The sequence below is a fragment of the Venturia canescens genome, chromosome 10 (genome assembly GCF_019457755.1).
Source record: "Venturia canescens isolate UGA chromosome 10, ASM1945775v1, whole genome shotgun sequence".
Taxonomy (NCBI): Eukaryota; Metazoa; Arthropoda; class Insecta; order Hymenoptera; family Ichneumonidae; genus Venturia; species Venturia canescens.
Window position 1 is genome coordinate 17376740 of NC_057430.1, and position 20460 is coordinate 17397199.

Sequence of the window (20460 nt, forward strand, 5' to 3'; positions counted from 1 at the left end):
ATGTACTACTTGTGGTATCAAAGTGCCTAAATTTAATAACTATACATTGCCAACGACGTCGCGTTAATCGCGATTTAAAGAACTCTATGAGCCAGCCACTTTCAAGATCATCTTTTATTTCTTTCGTTTTGAGGTGAAGTCTCAAAGTGCTTGCTTTTATATTTCACCGCTGTAACATTTGATTTCATTTATTTTATTTTTTCTTTTCATATTTATTTACATTTTTCGTTCTTTACGATCACTCAGAGATTCTTCAATGGTGCCTAATTGTCCACCTGTGATTCGTGTATCCTATTTTATTCGTTTCAATGAAAAATTCTATCACAGAGATTAGTATTTTTTATTGAAAAAGATGAACTCAATTGCAAAAAAATGTTTAATTTGAAAAATGTAAAATATAATATTTTCATTGATACAAAAGTCACGGTATCCCAGATAATTCGCATGATTATTGATTTTTTCGAATGTTCGAGCAAATATTTATTTTGATTAAAATAAAAATCTCATTCATGGAAAAGTGAACGATGACTTTCGGTCTGGAAATAACAATTATAATCTATAATAATTGGAACACAAAAAGCGACGTAAAAAACGGATACCGAAGTCCTCAATAACATTATAAATTGTTCCACTATCCAGCTACACACACGGATTTTCGTCACTACTATGATGTTACAAAAGAAATGTGTACAGCATGAATCGGTTACACGAAAATTAAGAATTCCTTGTGGTCAAGTTTAAAAGTCTTTTTCAAAGGATTTCCAAAAACCGTGATCATTATAACCGATTTACATGGTATCTTGACGATTATCAGGACAAAAAATTAGTAAATTGTATTGTTTTCCTTCGTTCTAAAGGAATCGTTAAAAAAAAAGAACAACGAAGAAAAAGTGTGTTCCTTCGTCCAAGGTTCAGACCTTAAAAACTGACTAAAATTAACTTGAAAATTGTTACTAACCATTAAGGTATATGAACGATAATCAGTCTCTTCTAAACTTCGAAGCAGATTAGAACGATAAAGTCTATTTGAAAAAAAGTCACTTCTGAAGGAGAGTTCGCTGCAGAGACGATGGTCAGTAATTTGATAATGAAGCATCTTTGAGCCTTGAAGGTAAAATGGATAAACGTGGATAAGTGATGAAATAGCATTACTGTTTTGTTGCGCCAATTTCATGAGCAATTCCCTGTTAAAAGCCAGCGAATTCTGACTCCGCTACGAAAAAAAAAAAACGGGGCAGCCGTCAAGGATCGTGATGTGTACAAATTTTTTGGATAAAAAATCGCAAGAAAAATGATCGAATAAATCGAAGCTTGTTTTTGCTTATCTATATACAAAGGTAGAACACGATTCACGAGGAGCTTGTTCAAAAAAACGAAATGTAAAAAGTATCTAAAAACTTAGTACATTTGCCCGATGACAGCGAGTGAACGCACGGCGGTTTGTACATTATTGACGTGAATATGGTGGGCAACATTGTGATCCTCGATCATTTCACTGTATTGTACTCTACAACGTTTTTGATGAGCAAAGAGACTACCGCTGTGGCTGTAAGCAGCACCGCATGTTTTGCAAACGTAGGGCTTTTCTCCGGAATGCGTATAAGTGTGCTCTTTGAGTGTGCTCAATCGTTTGAACGCTTTGCCGCACGTTTTACACAAATAATTAGCTTCACCGGTGTGTCTCGTCAAGTGTCGTCTGAAGGCCGAGCTAACGGCGAAAGCAGCGCTGCAAACGTGACAAACGAACGGTTTGTCGCCTGTGTGAATTCTTATGTGATTAGCCAAACTGGTCGTGGTCGTAAAGCCACTGTTACAAATTTTGCATACGTGCGGTTTAACGCCCGTATGAGTTCTCATGTGATAAGTCAACGAAGAATTGCTCGGATAAACTTTGCTACATATGTGACAGAGATATTCACGTTGAACCTTTTCCTTTGGTTTGTTGTGGGTTTTGAGGTGCAAACTAAGACGAGCTTGACTGGCACATACTTTTTTACAAACTTCACAAGTCGCTGGCTCGGCTTTAGGCTTGTGCATTGACACGTGTCTCCTCAAGCCTTTTTTCGTTGCCATTACTTTGTCGCAATGTTGACATTTGTATTCACCAACACCGTCGTCCTCGCTCTCGTCTCGGGAGGATTTTGCAGTATCGTTTCTGCCCCCGTGGCCGCCGATCGATGAATTCGAGAAATTATCGTCGTCCGAGTCGAACAATTTGTTGTCGTCGACGAGATTATCGAGCAAACCGTGTCCGTGTTTTTCCGCGTGTTTCTTCAATGTGTCCGGTCTGAAAAACCATTTTTTACATACCGTGCAAGAATATTTTTTCTCACCGTGTACAAGACTGTGTCTCTTCAGATTCTTCAACGACGAACAAAATTGATTGCACACTTCGCACTTGTATATTCCTGGAGCATTCTCAAATTCGTCGATTTCTGTGCCAGCTGCGATCGTCGTTTCGTCGTCAGTTTCGATGTCGCTTTGTGTGTCGGTTTTCAACATTTCCATTTCTTCCTTCGCAACGTCGTTCGCTTCACACGCCAAGGAACTTTCCTCCTCGCATTTATCTTCGTGCGATTTCAAGTGTCGTGTTAAACTCGGTAATTTTGAGAAACTCGCGTGACATGTTTGACAAGCGTGAGGTTTAGTCTCGTGTAGCTTTTGATGATTTTCCATGTTTTTCAGCTTATAAAATAGTTTGCAACACACAGGACATTTGTGATTTTTCTCGTGTACTTGCACGTGATTTTTGAGGCCCTTTTGGGTCGCGTAGCGTTTCAGGCAAATGTTGCACTTGTATTTGGGCTTCGTGTCAGATTCTTCCGTGTCGTTTTCTATCGTTGTGAAATAATTGTCTTGACCCATTTCATCTTCGCTGTATGATGCTGATTTTACTCTTCGCGATGATGAACGTTTTTCCATCGTTTCTTCTTCTTGCTGCCCTTGCTGCTGCTGTTGCAGGAGCTCTTCTTGTTGTCGTTCCTCGAAATTCTCACTGTCAGCCTCGATATTATCGTCTATTACATTTTCGTTCAATATTTGTTCATTCAGATATTCCTCCTCGATCGGCGTTTCCTCGCACTTCTGACTGTCATCCTTAACAATTAATTGTTGTGTCTCTAAGTGACCATTCGCGTTTACGGTCATAAGTGTCGTCGTCATTTCCGTCTGAACAATCGGACATTCCACTTGATGTGGGGGCTCCACGTTCATGATGCTCGTTTCTTTTTCCACCATTTCTTTAGCCCCATCGAAACCGATGTTGCAAAGAAAAAGTTTGTCGTCTTGACAGTCTATCGGATGTTCAGTTCGACTCACTGTTTGTACTTGAGAGTCCGTGTATGCCTCGATCGCGCTTGCATAATCCTGCGAATTTGATGCCTGCAACTCTTGCTTCACATAATACGTCGTCGATGGATTTGGCATCTTCCTCGTCAATATTATACGCGTCTGGGGCTCGGTTTGCGTACAAGATTCCTGATAAAATTCGACTCCGATCAGTAAGAGCAGCGATTAATATGTTGGACAAAAGTTTCGGGTACAAATGAATTGTTTGTCTAATTTGAACCATTGAATTTTCTAAAAAATCCAAATCTTGTGAACTTCAGCTAAGCTAAAGAAAACTACTCCAATCTTATTTTCGCCAAAGGCCTCCAGAATTTTTAATTTCAAGTACTCTTTGAACAAACTTCTGATCTAACAATTCAATTCATGATTTTTTTATAAGGCCAATACACGAACGATTTTTCAACATACGTGTGCATAAAATTTGTGTGTAAATATACTTACAGTTATATTTGATCCGTTGGATTTGTTTGGGTCGTAAAGAAGCCTTAACCTGGCGTCAGATTGCTGACACTGCTGTCGAAATTCATGAGCAATGCTGGCTTTGTATATACAGACGTCACATATCAATGACGGAAATCCATCGTTCTCATGTATTTCAATAGAGCCGCATACTTGAATCTTTTGTGGTAAGCCAGAATATTCATCGACCTCTTGTTCGGTGCAAAAAATCGGTGATAAATTTGTCCCTTCGAGTAAGCATATTCGACAGACTCTATCCATGTTTATAGGTGGAACAAAATAGCTTGCCGTTACAGCCATTTTCATAAAGGATCTTCAGACGAATTTTCTACTGTTCCTATGAATTAGAAAATCTTGTTAAAATAGCTTGAAAAACAAGTAGACATCTTAGTAAAACTTGCATATAAATGCCAAAAGATTAATTAGGTGGTGTCCCATATGCAAAAAAGAATTTTAGTAGAAAATTGGGATTCCAAAGAGAATAGACTTGGATTTTGAATAAAACACTCAAGTTTCTAGAACTGAGAAATATTTTTATTCTGGATTTCATTTTTAAAAAGTTCATTTTTTAATATTTTACATAGAAAATATTTCCCAACCAATATTATGATATTTAATTTTCATTGCATAAAGATTCGCTACAAATTCTATATTTTCATATATGCACTTTTATGATTACAAAAAATTCAGCAACAACAATTTTCGAAAGAGGGTTAATGTAGTGAAGCATCAGGATATTAATAATATAGAAATGGAAGAGGAACAAATGAAAAAGCACAGTAGGAGGGACTGTGGTTTGCCATCTTAAGACGAAAGAGTTGGAAACAGTAATATAAAAACAAAGGATAAAATAAGAGAAAATTTAAATAAAAAAGCATGGTTCTCAACCTTGATGGCAGGTTCTTGTATTATTGTTCAAAGTTTGATGCTTCTTAATTTGAAAAGTAGTGATGCCCAGATCGAAGGTTGAAACAAGAGATATTTGTTCGGTTTTGAAAAAATAAGTACACCGGGTGTAATGTTCGTAATTATTAATATATATTGAGAATATTTGAACGAGCGAAGAAAAAGATTTTACCTTATAGAGCGTCAGTTGTGACATTTTGATACCATAACTAGCACGATCATTTGTAAAAATCTTTGAATTCACCGATTTTTTTGGTTCATAAATATTCTTTCACCATAGATTCGTTAACAGAAAATTCGTTAATTGACTTGTTTCTTTTTGTCACGACTGACCGCCCAAGTTGAGAACAATTAATTTTATTATCCAGTGATTGTTCTTCTGTACCGAGACGCACATCGAAACAATCGCGAGAACATAGGAGCGACCGGAGCGACTGTTCAACTGGGAATTAACAACGACGTGTAGATGGGAAAGTCGGCTTCTCAATTCTGTGACTTCCGGAAGATTTTTGGAAAATTTATTTGAACAATTATAAAAGATTTCAATATACAAATATCTTATTGTCTTCCGCAGAAGCTTGTTTGAATTGATTCTATAAACAGATTCAAAAATTTAACATGTGCTAAGTATAGGAACAAATGAAAATCGTCATCTGTGACTTTCATTCGTTCGATCAAGGACTCGGTAGAGTCTCGGGACAAAAGTACATTGACAGCCCTGTTATCAATTTTCATATATATGAAATACACTGTTATATTATGATTATTTCAATACGTATAAAATGTGAAGTTGATTTATATTGTTTAAAATAACTTATGAAATTATTAAATTAATTTTATAATAAAAAAACACGAATTTGGACAATTAATTTATTTCTCCATTTGACCACGAGAGGCGTTTGGGCAACAATGCTTTTGTCTTGAAGTGAGTAGCGAATGATCAAAATTGGAAAAATTACACGTCCTCTTATGACCAAGCGGTAATTATTTCCGTTTAATGTCGTGGTTCGTCCGGTTATTCTTAATTCTCAACAACTGCCTAACCAAAGTGTCAAACGATACCAAATACATAAAATACAAGTAGAAACTAAAAATGCCAATTTGATTCGTCAGCATAAATAAAACATTTCAATAAATTAATCATTTCGGTACAAACCCAATCATTTTTTGTTGTATCAAATTTTTAAGTCGCGAATGTAATTTGTGCCACTGTGCACTGTGAAATATTTTCGTCATTTTAAAAACAATCAATTCGCCAGCTATACGCAAAAGTTGAGAAAGATCATTTATTTCGTTCCTGAGAAATGAGCTCGGGTTTTATTTCCGAGGCTGAAATAGCCGAACAGCGAAGAATACGTCAAGAGGAATGGGATCGTGTCAGGACAGCTGATCAGCCACAAGGTTAGTATTCAAACAAAAAAATAAAACACTGGAGAATTAACGAGAACTTTGTATTGTCTTCTTCAGAGGCCCCAGAGGAAAAGTACGATCCGAGATCCCTTTTTGACAGACTTCAAGAACAAAAAAATAAGCGGGATATGGAATATGAGGAAGCGCACAAATTGAGTGAGTTAGCACGCATCAACTGTATTGTCAACATTCCATTTTCTTGCAAATTTTCATGCATTTAGCAGGAAAAGCTTGAATGGATAAGACATCCAGTTTCCAAAATTATAAGATACTGTGTTATGTAGAAAATATTTTTACGCATGAAAAAAACTTGTACAATAATTATTTTTATATTGTATGTACTATAATTTTCCTTTACAGAAAACATGATAAAAGGCCTTGATGATGATGAAGTGGAATTTCTTGACCTTGTGGACCGAACTAAGCTGGAAGAAGAACGCAAAAAAAATATGGAGGAGGAAAAAGAGATGAGAGACTTCAAAGCAGCGGTTGCATCTCTGCAAGAGAAATCCATGGATGAAAAGTTGAAGCAAGAACTGAAAAAGCCTCAAAATATCGTTAAAAATCCTTCAGGAACAAGGTTAAAAATGCAATGGATAAATTTGAGTTCAGAATGAATCATTGAGCAATATTTTATTATGAAGTATTTTGATGGGAATAAATTTCAGTGAATCTGAATTGAAGCAATGAAATTTACAGCTATTGAACTTCTGTTTATATTTCAAACTTGTATTTTTAGTGGGAAAAATTCTCAGCTGCGATTATTGGCAGGGGTGATAGTGAAAAAATCAGGTAAGCTTGACAAGAAAAAAAAAATACACCATCAAGGGGAATTAAAAAATGCAATGTTTTTCTAGGCCAAGAAGCGAGAGGAACCAAGAGAAAAATATCAGAAACTGAAGAGAGCAAAGATGGTGATAAAATGGAAAAACTTGAATCGTTATCAAGAAAAGAAACAAGGATAGCAAGTGCAGAGAAAAGTACTAGCGAGGAAAAAACTGTCAATATGATAGAGAAAGCAGAAATTTCGCCAGGGCTGAAGTGCATTGGAATACTACCAGGGCTTGGATCCTATTACGATGACTCTAGCGATAGTGATTGCAGTAGTTCGGACTTAGAACACGAACAAGAATCTAGCTCTACAAAGTATGATCTTTTAGGCAGAAAAATTGAAATACAGATCGTAAATAAGAACAAGAGTTAAGGTAGTTCTGTACTTGAAATCTTAAGAACTGGGTGAAATTTAAATATGGTGTAATAATATAGCCTTCATGAACTGACTATCAAAATTTCAAATCGATTCACCATTTCATTTTCGAGATATTCGCGATTAAAAACGGGTCATTTTGTACGCGATGCCTATAAAAATACCTAACACGTTACTGGATAGCATTTTGTTTACATTTTTTATTACCAACGAAAAACGGATCTTACGACTTTAAAATAAAACCAGTCGCGTGTATTCAGTACCATTGTGGGATTAATATTTTTAAAAAATGGGAATTTTTTACCATCTATTTTGGGGGGTGTCGACTGATGAACTGTGTTAGTTTTACGTGACGCAGAACGGACGCATGACCAGCTGAGACGTGATTGTGTAGGACAGGCAGAGTGTACAAGCTTTGACAAAACCGTGTAGCCGGGCAACACCGTATAAGCATTGAATTTCATTGTACGCCGCGACCCAAACTTTTAGCTCGTACGTGTACATACAGAACTACCTTAAGCCATAAACTGAACAGACAAAAATGCAATCAATAAAAGCAAAAAAGAATTACTGATTGCTGATGAAGAATTGCTGATGGATGTAGCATGAATATCATTTTGAACATTCGTTGAACGTGAATTATCGAATCACGTAAGAGTACCTACAATTTAGATATATATGAACATAACTAAAAAACAAAATATACACGAATAAATTTAATTGTAACGAAACTGTAAGGATCATTCTCAATATTCCAAGTTTTATACAAACGAGGCTACTTACATTTATCGAGCAATAGAATTTTTTTGTGAACAAAACCATTGTTTTTCTTTTTATTTTTTTCGTCTCTGCCATTACGTGTCAAGCCATGAAATTAAGTTTAATTTTCACGTCCCCTCCCTCAATTCTCCATCCAACCTTAGGTTTCATTCTAAAGTGTTCTTTTTTCTTTTCATTTGCAGTGCAAATCGTGAAAAAAAACAATCAACCAAATCTACCAATTGAAGATTGGTGAGTCTCAGTGTATCTGAACAAGAAAATAATATACACTTTGTAGATATTCTTCGGTTAGACTTTTTTAGAAATCGGGAAGATTTGTCAAAAACAAAAACAAGGCGATTTCGATTTGTTTTTTATTCTTTTTTATCCACCTGGATATTTTTTCTGCACTCCCGTCGATGATTTTTTATATCTTCTCCTTTCCTACGAGCTTGAGTTCCTATCGAAAAAAGCACGGTTAAATAAAAAAAAAAAAAAAAAATCATTCGAAATACTTTTCAATCTATGTAAATATTTTAAAAAACGTGAATCCTCAAAACGTAACATTGGCTTAAAACCTAACTTTCAATAGTCGTTTCCTTTACAAAGATTATGTGAAAATGTGTTTCGAACGAATTAAATACGACAGGTGTGCTGGTATTGAAAAATTGGGGTTAGCAACCGCGTCTCATATCTTTCTTATTTTCAATAAATATTGTACAATTAGGTCGAGGCAGCCTTGGTAGTATATTCGGCGATGAAGGAAAGCCTCGATGGATATTAAACGCGATCAGTGAGCTTCTTGTCCCAGAAGTGACAATTGTTTGAGAAACTGTCTCGCATTTATAAGAGTCGTCGAACCATATACGATCCTCTTATTGGCACCACTACCAGTCTTTTGCTGAAAAGAAAATATATATATTTTTTTTATTATTAAACAACACCTTTTCAATGTACATATGTATAGAAAGAAAAAAATTTATCTACAGAGGGACTCGCGTCGTTCAATGGTGTAAAATCTGAACATAAAGAGTGAAATTCGTGTCGAGAGGTCTCGTGAGATTTTTTCAGTAGTCTCTAAACTCATGAATTGATGATTATTGAAAAAAAATAGACGTTCTTTAATTGCGCATATTATCGCAACGTTTGGGGCAACCGTGAAAATTCATAGAACTCTCTGCAAATCAATTCTCTACAACGCCTTTCCATCTCTCGTAGTTTAATTGCGAGGACGACTTGAGGTAAATTCGTGCACGAGGCGAACATTTTTTAGTCATTTCGTTGATTCATTCTCACATCCAATTAACATGAGATGGGAAAATGCTGGAGGAAGCTTCGCAAGAAATTCTGTTCACTACAAAATTAATCCTGCAAATATTTCTTCGGTCTCCAACAGTTTCGGCAGTAATACACAAAAAAATATAAATGACTCATCAAGAATGGAGAAAATCGTAAAATGTTACTAGACTCTGTATTGGATTTCGATCGTGAACATACATTTATACCATTGATCGGGCAAGAGATCCTGTTTATGTATAAATGAGGATATATTATTTTCTAAATTTGATATACATTCATTTATATGTGAACAAGTTACCTTTACGTAATCAACTAAATTCTGATATTCAATGTAATTGCCACCTCCAACAATAAAAACAATGACGTCCTGGAATGTTGTTCTATTTTTAGGAGTCTGCTCAACTCGCTTCAGTTGTTTCGGATCCAAATAATAATAATCTTCCACTTCGGTGCTCTGCCTCATTTCCATAAGTTCGTCAACAATTTTCGTCACTGGTAAATTCTGTGATAAATAACCACAACAATGATAATTTAATGGGGCGTTATTTAGTAAAATTGATTCAAAATTTTATGAAGATACTCACATGCCTCTTGACCACCAAATTTTTGACGCCTTCCATCACGAACGAAGAGCCCTGGTTCATTAGCTTTGAAAACATACTCACCGTCTTTGTGCCACCGCCTTCATAACTGTTTTGCACTCCTGATATCCTCGTGTAACTTCTGTTAACCACGAATTCAAAAAGGTGTAGAAGAGTTGTTTCAACAAATGTACATCAAAAGTCAGTTGAAAATGCGTTTCGTCTTAAGGTTTCCATTCAGTATATTAAGAGACTTTTTGTTCAGTTTGGGATCATTTTTAAAGTCATTTAATCAATTAAATAAAAACAACGCTACTGATATTTTCGGTTTGTAAAATTTTGAATTTCTCACCTCCATCGTTTGATGTACGTTAACGGGTTCAAGTCACAGCCGGCATTAGACAATGCTGCTTCGTGTTTATTGTATTCCGCCTAAAAAATAAAATTACCATAGAGTTGTGCATGTTTATTGAATTCGGATGGAAACTCACATCGGAAATATTGTTGCACAGATCGTAGATGATGAACAATCGCAATTTATCTTCAGGTGTTCCAGCATCCGGATCGTTTATGATGTCGAGAATGCTTCGATCGAGTGTCTGTTTGCTCATAATCTTTTCCTCGATTTCAAAAAACGTGTCGAGACGTCGCGACTTTATCGAATTTAGTATTCCCGTCGCTATCGTTGTATGCATGTCTATGAGACGCTTCATTTCGAGAAGTTGAGGCAGAGAATTAACAGCACTTGTTAAACGAGCTGTATTGTTTGCCATAGAATAAGCTGCATCACTATCACCGTCGATACCCTAAAATTCGTACGAATAATTAACATGAAAAAATTGAAATTTCAATTTTTAACACTGAAGGGTAGACTATTATTTTTCATCCAAATTGCTCACAAAAAATGCAATTTTGCTTTAAAATCATATGATTAAAATTATAGTGATTTATATTTTTACCATTGACGTTTTGAGTTTTTTAACTTCGTCCTCGAACGTTCGATATTGTTCGAGTTCTTCCTGAATAGCTTCAGCGACCCTAGGGAACGGACTGCCTTTATGCTGACACCAAAAACGATCAGTATTATTCAATTCGCAAGCTCGAGTTTTCGAGCGTGCACCACCTGCAGGTGATCTGCCAACATTTTCCTCCACGACAAGCCTATTCAGAGCCAGTTCCAAAACATCATGAGCCAAAGCTTGATAAGTCCATGTATGATGAAGGGGAGTTGCCATGTCTATGTTACGATCGAGAACAATCAGCAGAGGTCGCTGGAAACTAAGAAAATACTCATTTCGATTAGAAATAATGAAATTTAAAAAAACTAATAACTTTTGTTCGTGATGAATTAACAAACCAATAATATTCGTAAGTGGTTAATGATTCTTGATTGATAACAAAAGAATATATATCACTAATAAATGAGTAATGACAGTAAAAATTACCTAAAATGTCCAGAACCGGTAGCTTCACCTTGAAATAGACTGTTCCTTGTATCCCATACATTTTCTCGCAATTTCTTGTCCAATTTTTCGGCCACCATTGCTGCAGCATTCCCACGGGGACATCGAATAATGGGGACTGTTCCAAGAGTGACAAATACTGAGAAAAGGCTGTCAACAACAATGTCCATCATGGTTTCCATTTCTGTGTCATTTATGTCACCTTTATTAATAGCTGAAAAAAAAAATCAATCGACTTTAAAAAATGGATTATCTCATATAGAAATCAATAGAAAGTTCAAGTTCTTCCATTTCGTACCTCAAACAAAATTAATTGAAAAAATCATAAATTACCGTGGTACGAAATGACGTCACTGTTCTGATGTCTCAAGACAAAAAGATCATCTTCGAGTGTTATGAAATTGAGATACTGATCAAATACTTTATGAATATTAGCGACGGCTCCCGAGAGCAAAGCAGCTGATGCCAAATCTTCCATTTTTTGTCGAGATATCGGAGAAATGAAATTCAAATGATAAATATCGTACAAGCCATTCTGCAAATCTTGACCGATGCGCCCTAAATTTTCAACGCTCGGTGCACAAAAATATATTGCCGGAACTTCAGGTATAGAGTCTCTGTCCGAATGCAACTGCCTATGTCAGAATAAATGTAACATTTTACATAATGAATAGTTATTGATTATCTAAATGATTGATAATCTATTTTGCAATAAAAAATTTACATGTGCAAAGTAATGCCAAGTTCTCGGAGCTCCTTTATGGAAATCAATGGAGAAATGATGTCCTGACCCATGCGATCGTATATCAAAATTTTCCATGTTGGTACAGCAGCATTGACCTTTGATTCTGGCTGATTAAGATTGAGCATCTGCTTGAGAGCATCTGAAATTTATTGTACATTTACAAAAAAACTTGAAACCCCATACTTCTTCAACCAATTTTGAATTTTGATTCATCAAATTTTTTCTATATTAACATTTTGAAAATGGTTTAAATTTTGTTTGAATACTGAAAAATATTTTTAAAAACTGTACTACCAACTAACCAGTAGTCATGTTACTTGCGCATAAAAAAATAAATATTTAGGAAAATTGATAACTGTCAATGGACATAAATTTAGGTGGTTGCATCATCCACAAGATGTTTTATTCATGTTGAGTTGTACTTTTAAGTAGTTCCCAATTATTAGACAATGGATAGGTGCACTCAATATACTACCATAATTAAAAACAGAAAAAATAACTCAAAAATACTATTAGTTGATTCTTGAACATTGAAGACTTCATCACAAGATGAGACGAGCTGTATTGAAATTTCAAAAATGATATTATCCAACGATAATAAAAAAACATTTAGAAAGTAAAACTTGTCAATACTGGAAGTTAATTTTGAAAGACTACTTTGTGATAATTGAATCTTGACATTCATATGCGAAACATAACCAAAAATATTATGACCAACGGTAAAGTCCAGATTAAAAAATTTTTCAACTACTCACGAATTTGTTTATCACGTAGGCTCATCATATTTACAGGACAGCCGCTTGATACTTGTAGAAAGCACTAACTATTAGAAGAGTAGAATTTGTTTTGCTGACGTTGAATAAATCTATTCAATTCTGTCAACATCACATATGGGAATAAAAAACCTGGAGCCAACTGTAGCTAAATTTTTAACAACAAAGTCCGAATGGTAGCATTGCATATTGAAGCAATTCTACCAAACCTACGAGAAGAAAAAGAAAGTTGAGTCAGAAATCAAAAACATTCGGCCAAGTTCACAGGGCAACGTATTTCTGATAGGTTATTTTTTAATTTACCACACAGTCGCGCTGTCGAGATTTTTTTTCACTAGAAATGATTTGTAACGCCATCTAGTCACTTTGTAATTAGATACCTTGGTCTAATCTCTCATGTATTCGATAATTAATGTTCGATGTCAAAAGCAAATGCCAGTGTAAAGTTTTTGTTTTTTTTTTCAACCTCTTTATAAATCGTGTTTGGGAAATTTTATTATATTACATCAAAAGTACAAATATGAGTGGAGGGTTGAAAATTCGATTATTTTTATAGCAAGTGAAATTTTGTGATGAGATTTTCGTGAACGAAACTAAATTAAGGATGGCCAACCATTACGAAGTACCGAGCTGGTGTGTGCCATTTTTTGAAAATATTCCTCTGATTTGCTTAGACTTGGCTATATTTTTTTTAAATTACTATTTACGATGTACTTATTACTCCGAAAAATGATTAAATTATTAAGATTGCACGAACGAACTCATTTCAGGGCTGGAAAGCCGCCAGTGGGTTTGCATCTCGATGTTTTGAAGGGTGATAAATTAATTCAGGTGAAAAATTCAAAAATAAACTAATTTTTAACGCAAAAAGAATATCGCAACTACTGCGAATTGGTTCCTGTTTAACATGTTAATCGAAATTCTCTTTTTTTTTTAACAGAAATTAATGGTAGATGAGAAAAAATGTTATTTGTTTGGACGAAATCAACAACTCAATGACTTTTGTATCGATCATGCGTCGTGTTCGAGGGTTCACTGTGCGCTTGTTTATCACAAACATTTAAATAGAGCTTTCCTCGTTGATCTTGGCAGTAGTAAGTATTTGCTTTTCAATCCATTTTTTATGTTTGCTTGATTTTCTGTGAAAAGATCTCAGATTATTCAACATTTGAAACGCACAATGAATTATATGAAGATCTATTGATTTGGAAGATAATTTTTATTAATGCAATACAAATTATTAGAGAAGACTAACACTGAATTTCACTGTGATTAGCCCATGGAACTTACATAGGAAACATGAGGCTGGAATCACAGAAGCCAACTCAATTGCCAATTGACAGTACGTTCCATTTTGGAGCTTCCACAAGATACTATATAATTAGAGAAAGACCTCAGAGTGGGGCAAGGGCCATAATAGAAGAAATGGAAAAATCTTCGGACGACATTGACGCCGGTGGTCTTCTAGGTCTCCCAGAGACGGAGACTGAACTCGATGTATGCAACAAAGAAATGCAAACGTCATTTTGTTACTTGTCTTTTTGGGGAAATATATTAAAAATCACTTTTTCTTTGTAGAATCTTACTGAATTCAATACAGCACACAATAGGCGAATTTCCATGCTTGGTATAAGCGACGATGATGTCCACAAACCAACGAGAAAACGTAAAAAAAAAGGAATTACTTTCAATGATGATGAAGAAGTTATCAACCCCGAGGATGTTGATCCATCGGTTGGACGTTTTCGTAATCTCGTACAAACCACTGTCGTTCCTAGCAAGGTACTCTTTTTTTTTTTTCTTCAGTATTTTCGATTTTATCCAGTTTTTTTTTTAATCACGCTACAAAAGAGTAGCTTGCATGAAAAATTCTAAGCTCGCACTGTGATGAATGAAATTTTAACAAACGATTCCGCCTCAATAAATGAGACTAAAACATTTTTGTTTGAGTGGCACTAAGTACTATATAAAAAGTAAATGAAGTAATGAATAAATGAAAATTGAAACTACACAATATATTGGGAGGTGGAAAAATATTCAAATGTTGTCTAAGCAACATTTTAATAGAACTAGGAGAAAAATTTCATAGCCCAACCAACGATAGATTTAAAGATAGTAATGAAGGGTGTTGAATATGAAAAAAATGTTTTGGAATAATTCTGTTCATTTTACAGAGAATGAGATTAGAGGGTGGTTTGATATCACTGTCAGAAGAGAGTCATAACCCATTAAAGCACATACAGCAGACAGTGGCGACACAGCATCTCTACCACGATTTGCCACCGGAGCAATTTACACCTTCATCGATGCCGAGCAATCCCTTTTCAACAGCGTTAACGTCACTGACATCGCGCCTTGGAATAGCTCTGCCAAATCCAGCACCAGAGGTTGAAATGACACCGAACCAAATGCAAACGGAGCCTCCGCACATGAACGAAGTTTCGGGGCCTGCAGAGTCTCACGGTTTGGAGCCAAAAAAGAAGAAATACGCAAAGGAAGCTTGGCCAGGGAAAAAGCCATTGCCGACGCTCCTGGTATAATTTCAATATATATATATCTATATATATATACACATGTTTCGTACATACGTTTGCGAATCCATTGTATTCGAAAGATTCGGAGCGTCGGAAGCGTTTTGACAAAAATTTTGTGAATTATTTCAATGGACTCAAATGTAAATATGTTCTTATCAAATTAAATCAACACAAAAATCGCCGGGAAATAAAATCTCGTAAAAAAACTCTGATAAAAAATACGTACGAGGTTATTTGAAAAATATAGAAAAAAAATACATTTTATTTGGTAAACACGATTTCAAACGATACATTCAAGTATATTACAAAGGTAATACACGGTCATGGCATACTTTTCGTAGCAACAGCTATCGGCCACGTCACTGGTCCTTTAATTACTACCTCGCTCAACGAACTTTTAATAATGACGAAACGTCGTTTAAACTCAAGACCGTCTCCTTTCGATAATCGAAAATCAACCAATATTTTTCCGTCCATGTCCACGATTATCGCCTTAAATACTAGAGGCATTTTTCTCCTATCCACTGTCGATACTGTGATCTGAAAAGAAAATTGAATGATCAGATCGAAAAAATTCCAAGTGTCGAATTTTAAGGTGAGAGTAGAATTTTAAGAAAAAAATCGATCGTGGTACTTTGGACTAAAAATACTTACGATTCCAACGTCGTTTATTCGATAATTATAATTCTCGTTCTCTAAGTAATTCACCAGAGTTTTAACGGTTGTCTCACAGTCAGTTTTGACGAAGAATCTCGTCATACGACGAACGAGCCTCTGGAATGTATTCTGAAAATAGATCGATGGTCAGTCTTCGAAAGAAAAATGTCGGGAGCAAAAACTTGCTTTTAGAATGCGTCGAGTTAAGGGAGAAAAAAATTACAACGCACCTGACTGGTCTGTGTGTTTTGAATTGCTTGAAGTTGCGTGCACAGAAGCAGATCTTCAACGTGGGCTGGCTGGGAGAAGGAGAATCCAGGCCTTTCTTCGAGGTTCATTTGAACCGTACTGATATTTTCCATGCCTGGTAATTCTGGCTGAGAAAGGCACAATCTCGTCAAATTTTCCTCGTCGTCGAAACGCATGTATTTCGCAATTGAACCATCCACGTGATCTTTTCCTTCGTTGCAATCTGAAATTTATAATATTAACTTTAAACGTTTAAAACGATTGAATATTTATCAAATTGTTCAAAAATTAATAGGAAAAAACCGATGATTTTCTCTATCTCGTTTACAAGAAACTTAAAAAAAAAGTTGATTTAAAAAAACACGATAATGTATCGAAAAAAATTTTGACAATTTTGTACTAGAATATAAATGTTCATGACGTTTCGAGAATGGCTGAATCATTTTGAATCTGAACTATTAGAGAGCAGATTGTTCTGTGAAATATTGTTTCAGCAAATCACTCCAAACTTCTTATCCCCCAGACTGAGAAATGGCGAGTGAAGTGTACTGTCGTCCTCACTTCGGTATTCTAGCTTTATGAAGTAATAAGGATCATACAGCTAGATAACCAAAGAGAGAACGGCAGAAAAAAAATCCGGATGTTGGTGAGACGATCCTTTTGAAAAAGTTGAGAGCGCTTGAGCTCTTTGCTTTGGTAATCTAGCTTTATGAAGTTTTGAATTAATCATAGAGCTGTATTACCAAAGAAAAGGGAAAAGCTTGTTTCAGCTATATTTGTATGTGCTTCTCGAGTCGTCGATCGTTGAATTCCTGGCGATGTATCGGACGTTCTTAAGGTTGGGTACTGAGTCGCCTTGAGTTATTAAATAAACTCAGAGTCACTCAGTACCTGACCCAGAAATCGTCAATGATAAGTACAGCTTGAAATTCATCAGGAAATATGTCGAATTTTCAACACAGTTACGAATTAAATTTTCACCAATGATAAGTAGTATTGTAATTCCAACATATTTTTGACAAAACGATGAAATACCATACCTCGACGGAAATTTTTAAGATACCAACGATGCTGTTTGATATCCTTTATGGTGAATCTTGCAGATGGTGTGTGAACGAGTATTTTACGTATCAATCCCAGCGCCGTATTGTCCAATTTCTTCCAGGGTGTTAAAGACATGTATTTTCCTTCGCGCCAAGCAACATACGCCGGACAGTCTGCCATGGATTGATCCCAAGGCAGTTCTATATATTTCACATACGGACCAGTTATAAACTGAAGGATTTAAGTTTCATTAGCGTTGATTTAACATGAAAGCAGCAAAACCAAAAAATAAATTTGCTACTTGCTGAATTTTATTTTTGATCCATTAATAATGCAATTTATTACAAATGACGGATTGTCTAGTTGGGAACATAATAAATTCACCTCCGGCAAGAAGAGCCACGAATATTATCCCACAAGACCACACGTCGGCAGGCTCTGCATGGTAAGGTCTTACTAAAACCTCTGGTGCAACATAAGGCAATGTACCACATCTCTTTTCGAGACAACGTTCCCTCCCCTGCAATCGATAAACCGTAGCAAGCCCAAAATCCGTCACTTTCAAATTGTCCTTATCATCTAGTAACAAGTTCTCTGGCTTCAAATCCCTGTGCGCTATTCCACGACTGTGAAGGTATTCTACTGCAGACAACAACTGCTTGAAGTATCTCTGAGCTTCCCAGCATGGCATTCCAATATCCGGTTCTGTTGAAATTATAATAATATATTATCAGTGGCAATCGCGGGAAAGTTTATTTTTAATAATGAATTTCACTTTGTAATTTTCATAGCAACTTTTTTCTGTTCTAGAAAATTCTGTTACATTAATAGAAACTATAATGAAATTCTACAAGTTTATTCTTGGGAAAATTGAATTTGAGTTGAAAGTCCTATAGATTTAGAAAATTTCTAATCTTAGTCAATTTTGATAATTTAGGAAATATCCTTGAATTTCCAATTTTTCATCACATTCCATTTCCTTCTGGAAAGTACATACTTATGATCATGCATCTCAAATAATTGTAAGATTATGGAATTTTAGTATATAAAATGAAGTGAAAAAAGTCTTATTACTGAATGACAAATTTTTTGCTTCCTATACCTATTCGATCAAAAAGTTCCCCGCCTGAAGCATACTCCAGAAAAATATATTCCATAGTGGATTCGCTGCGTTGTCCGTAATACTGTATAATGTGAGGGTTCGACAGCATTCTGTGTATCGTAGTTTCCTTACGAACACTTTGACGAGCATCAGGATGTTTCTCCAAATCTACCATTTTCATAGCTACCGCTTCGCCCGTAGATTTGTTTATGACGAGTTTCACCCTATTGGAGATTGGGAAAAATATTGAGCCACAAAATATAAAGGCGAGACTCGAAAATAACCAAACTACACGATGCTCCGAAATTTTCGGAAACTGCGGAAATACACGATTTTTTCAGAAAGAATTCGATTAATGAAAAGCTGATCGTAATAAAATTAAATATTCAAGAAAAAAAGTAAAAAATCGAAGAATTATCGATAAAATCGGAAATTGAAAAATTCTGAAATTGGAAGAGTTATTAACAAAGAGAATAGCAGATTTTTATTGCCGAAAACATTTTAAATACAATGAAAACGTGAAACTTACTCTCCGTAGGCACCTTCGCCCAAAGTGTGACCGTAAATCCAACCGTCTACAAACTCCGTCATTCTGTATCAGCATGCCTTCCCCTTTGAACAAAGAATCGATATTCCGAAATCGCGTTTTACATGGAAAATACAAATGCGATCGAATTTGCGATAATTTGAAAAAACGGAGAATTATTTCAATTACATCGTGGTTGACTTGCCGATAGCGAAATAATTCGACTGATAAGTGTATTTCACGATAATAACCGAGTTTCGTAAGACACACGGACGCGCCGGACGGATATACATACCTGTGAGAGTTCAAAATGTCAGAAACCGAAGAACACGTGGCTTTCGTTATGAGAAAGTAAAATTAATAGAGAATAACTGTTTAAATGAATTAACTGGCATTGATCGTACGAATTTCCAATTATGATTGAAGTTATTTGATTTTAACGGGTGTAAAACGTTGTAAAACAGCATATTTTAATACGGAAATGTTAAAAAATCGATCGGAAAACGGCATAGCCGTTGCCGTTGACAATGAGGAAAGGACAGTGAGTCCTATCGCAATTCATAAAAACACTAGTCGTCAACGAATTATTTTATAGGGAATTGAGATGAAAACGGTTGGCTGTTGTGATTGGAAACAACGCCTGTATAAATTAAGTGTACCTCAACGATTGTGCATGAATAAGTCAATAAATCGTTTAAACGTAGAAAACCGGTTTTTGGGAACGTCTGAATTATTTTATTTGACATAATTCCTATAAAATTATTCAAACTATAATGATCTCCCTGGAACTATTGCACATATATATATATATATTTTTTTTTCCGGTGTCAATATCGATAATCGATTCTCGAGTTGCGTTCGAGATGAACTGCAGCTAACTTCCGAAAAGATAAATATATTTATTTTTACGAGGGACAGAGAAAGTTGGCGGGCCACATAACGTTTTTCTTTTTTAAGAAAATTTCGAAATGCCAGACAGTTTATGAAACATTGTGAAGGTGGATGATCGGATGAAAAATGAAAAAGGATAAAGCCACCTACAACAGTACGAGAATTCAAAAACAGGGTGGTTCACCCCTTCGCGTCTATATACTTTGCTAAAATGCGAAAACACGAGAACTTTATTTTCAAGTTCTTATATAGCAGTTCCAAGAAAAGTGGCGGCGGATACCAAACTGATGTTCCTTGTCAGATTGGAGTACACCGTTGGAAACCGATCTCGCATCATTATTTTTCTGAATAATTCAAAGAGTTCGCTGAATATTTGTCTGGAAAACCACAATGGTAAGCAGATTAATTTTTTTTAAGAATTTCATTATCTAAGGGAAAGTAAAAAACTTTATTCTCTCCTCATAAATCATTCTAATATCTCTACCTTTACCGACGCGGCAAGGATAA

The 20460-nt window shown here is 35.4% G+C and overlaps 5 protein-coding genes across 7 annotated transcripts in view; 2 read left to right on the plus strand and 3 right to left on the minus strand.

Annotated features, from left to right (window-relative positions):
* The window catches only part of LOC122417208 (zinc finger protein 845-like), a 5149-nt gene extending 40 nt beyond the window's left edge, over positions 1–5109 (minus strand). Inside the window, exons 1-3 of the mRNA XM_043430542.1 lie at positions 4886–5109; positions 3790–4144; positions 1–3477 (exon numbers count right to left, since the gene is read on the minus strand). The exon at positions 1–3477 is cut by the window's left edge and continues 40 nt beyond it. Of these exons, the coding sequence (XP_043286477.1) occupies positions 1399–3477; positions 3790–4113 (2403 nt within the window). The 5' untranslated portion in view covers positions 4114–4144; positions 4886–5109 and the 3' untranslated portion in view covers positions 1–1398. The remainder of the gene's footprint in view (positions 3478–3789; positions 4145–4885) is intronic.
* Positions 5110–5684: 575 nt separating this feature from the next.
* LOC122417216 (PSME3-interacting protein) lies at positions 5685–8642 on the plus strand. 2 transcript variants are annotated; one of them, XM_043430556.1, is made up of 6 exons: positions 5685–6114; positions 6181–6279; positions 6484–6703; positions 6863–6915; positions 6981–7269; positions 8293–8642. In XM_043430556.1, exons 1-6 carry the CDS (start codon positions 6018–6020, stop codon positions 8333–8335), a joined length of 801 nt encoding a protein of 266 aa, XP_043286491.1. In that variant the 5' UTR covers positions 5685–6017; the 3' UTR covers positions 8336–8642. The 2 variants fall into 2 exon arrangements, with proteins under 2 accessions (XP_043286491.1, XP_043286490.1); XM_043430555.1 differs by lacking the exon at positions 8293–8642 and having other exon boundaries at positions 5686–6114; positions 6981–8148.
* On the minus strand, positions 8450–13118 carry Slh (sec1 family domain containing Slh). Its single transcript, XM_043430543.1, has 10 exons — positions 12933–13118; positions 12157–12316; positions 11766–12067; positions 11415–11646; positions 10929–11247; positions 10461–10775; positions 10322–10401; positions 9973–10111; positions 9687–9890; positions 8450–8990 (listed from the first exon to the last, which is right to left on the minus strand). Exons 1-10 carry the CDS (start codon positions 12958–12960, stop codon positions 8880–8882), a joined length of 1890 nt encoding a protein of 629 aa, XP_043286478.1. The 5' UTR covers positions 12961–13118; the 3' UTR covers positions 8450–8879.
* Positions 13119–13348: 230 nt separating this feature from the next.
* On the plus strand, positions 13349–15743 carry NiPp1 (nuclear inhibitor of protein phosphatase 1). The gene is made up of 6 exons (XM_043430553.1): positions 13349–13583; positions 13721–13781; positions 13891–14044; positions 14227–14447; positions 14529–14732; positions 15125–15743. The coding sequence occupies exons 1-6, from the start codon at positions 13555–13557 to the stop codon at positions 15488–15490; spliced, it is 1035 nt and encodes a 344-aa protein (XP_043286488.1). The 5' UTR covers positions 13349–13554; the 3' UTR covers positions 15491–15743.
* On the minus strand, positions 15715–19605 carry grp (serine/threonine-protein kinase grp). Of its 2 annotated transcripts, none has more exons than XM_043430550.1 (8): positions 19358–19605; positions 19066–19148; positions 18537–18760; positions 17819–18139; positions 17431–17634; positions 16372–16613; positions 16139–16270; positions 15715–16024 (listed from the first exon to the last, which is right to left on the minus strand). In XM_043430550.1, the coding sequence occupies exons 2-8, from the start codon at positions 19125–19127 to the stop codon at positions 15806–15808; spliced, it is 1404 nt and encodes a 467-aa protein (XP_043286485.1). In that variant the 5' UTR covers positions 19128–19148; positions 19358–19605; the 3' UTR covers positions 15715–15805. The 2 variants fall into 2 exon arrangements, with proteins under 2 accessions (XP_043286485.1, XP_043286486.1); XM_043430551.1 differs by lacking the exon at positions 19358–19605 and adding an exon at positions 19252–19343.
* Positions 19606–20460: the final 855 nt, after the last annotated feature.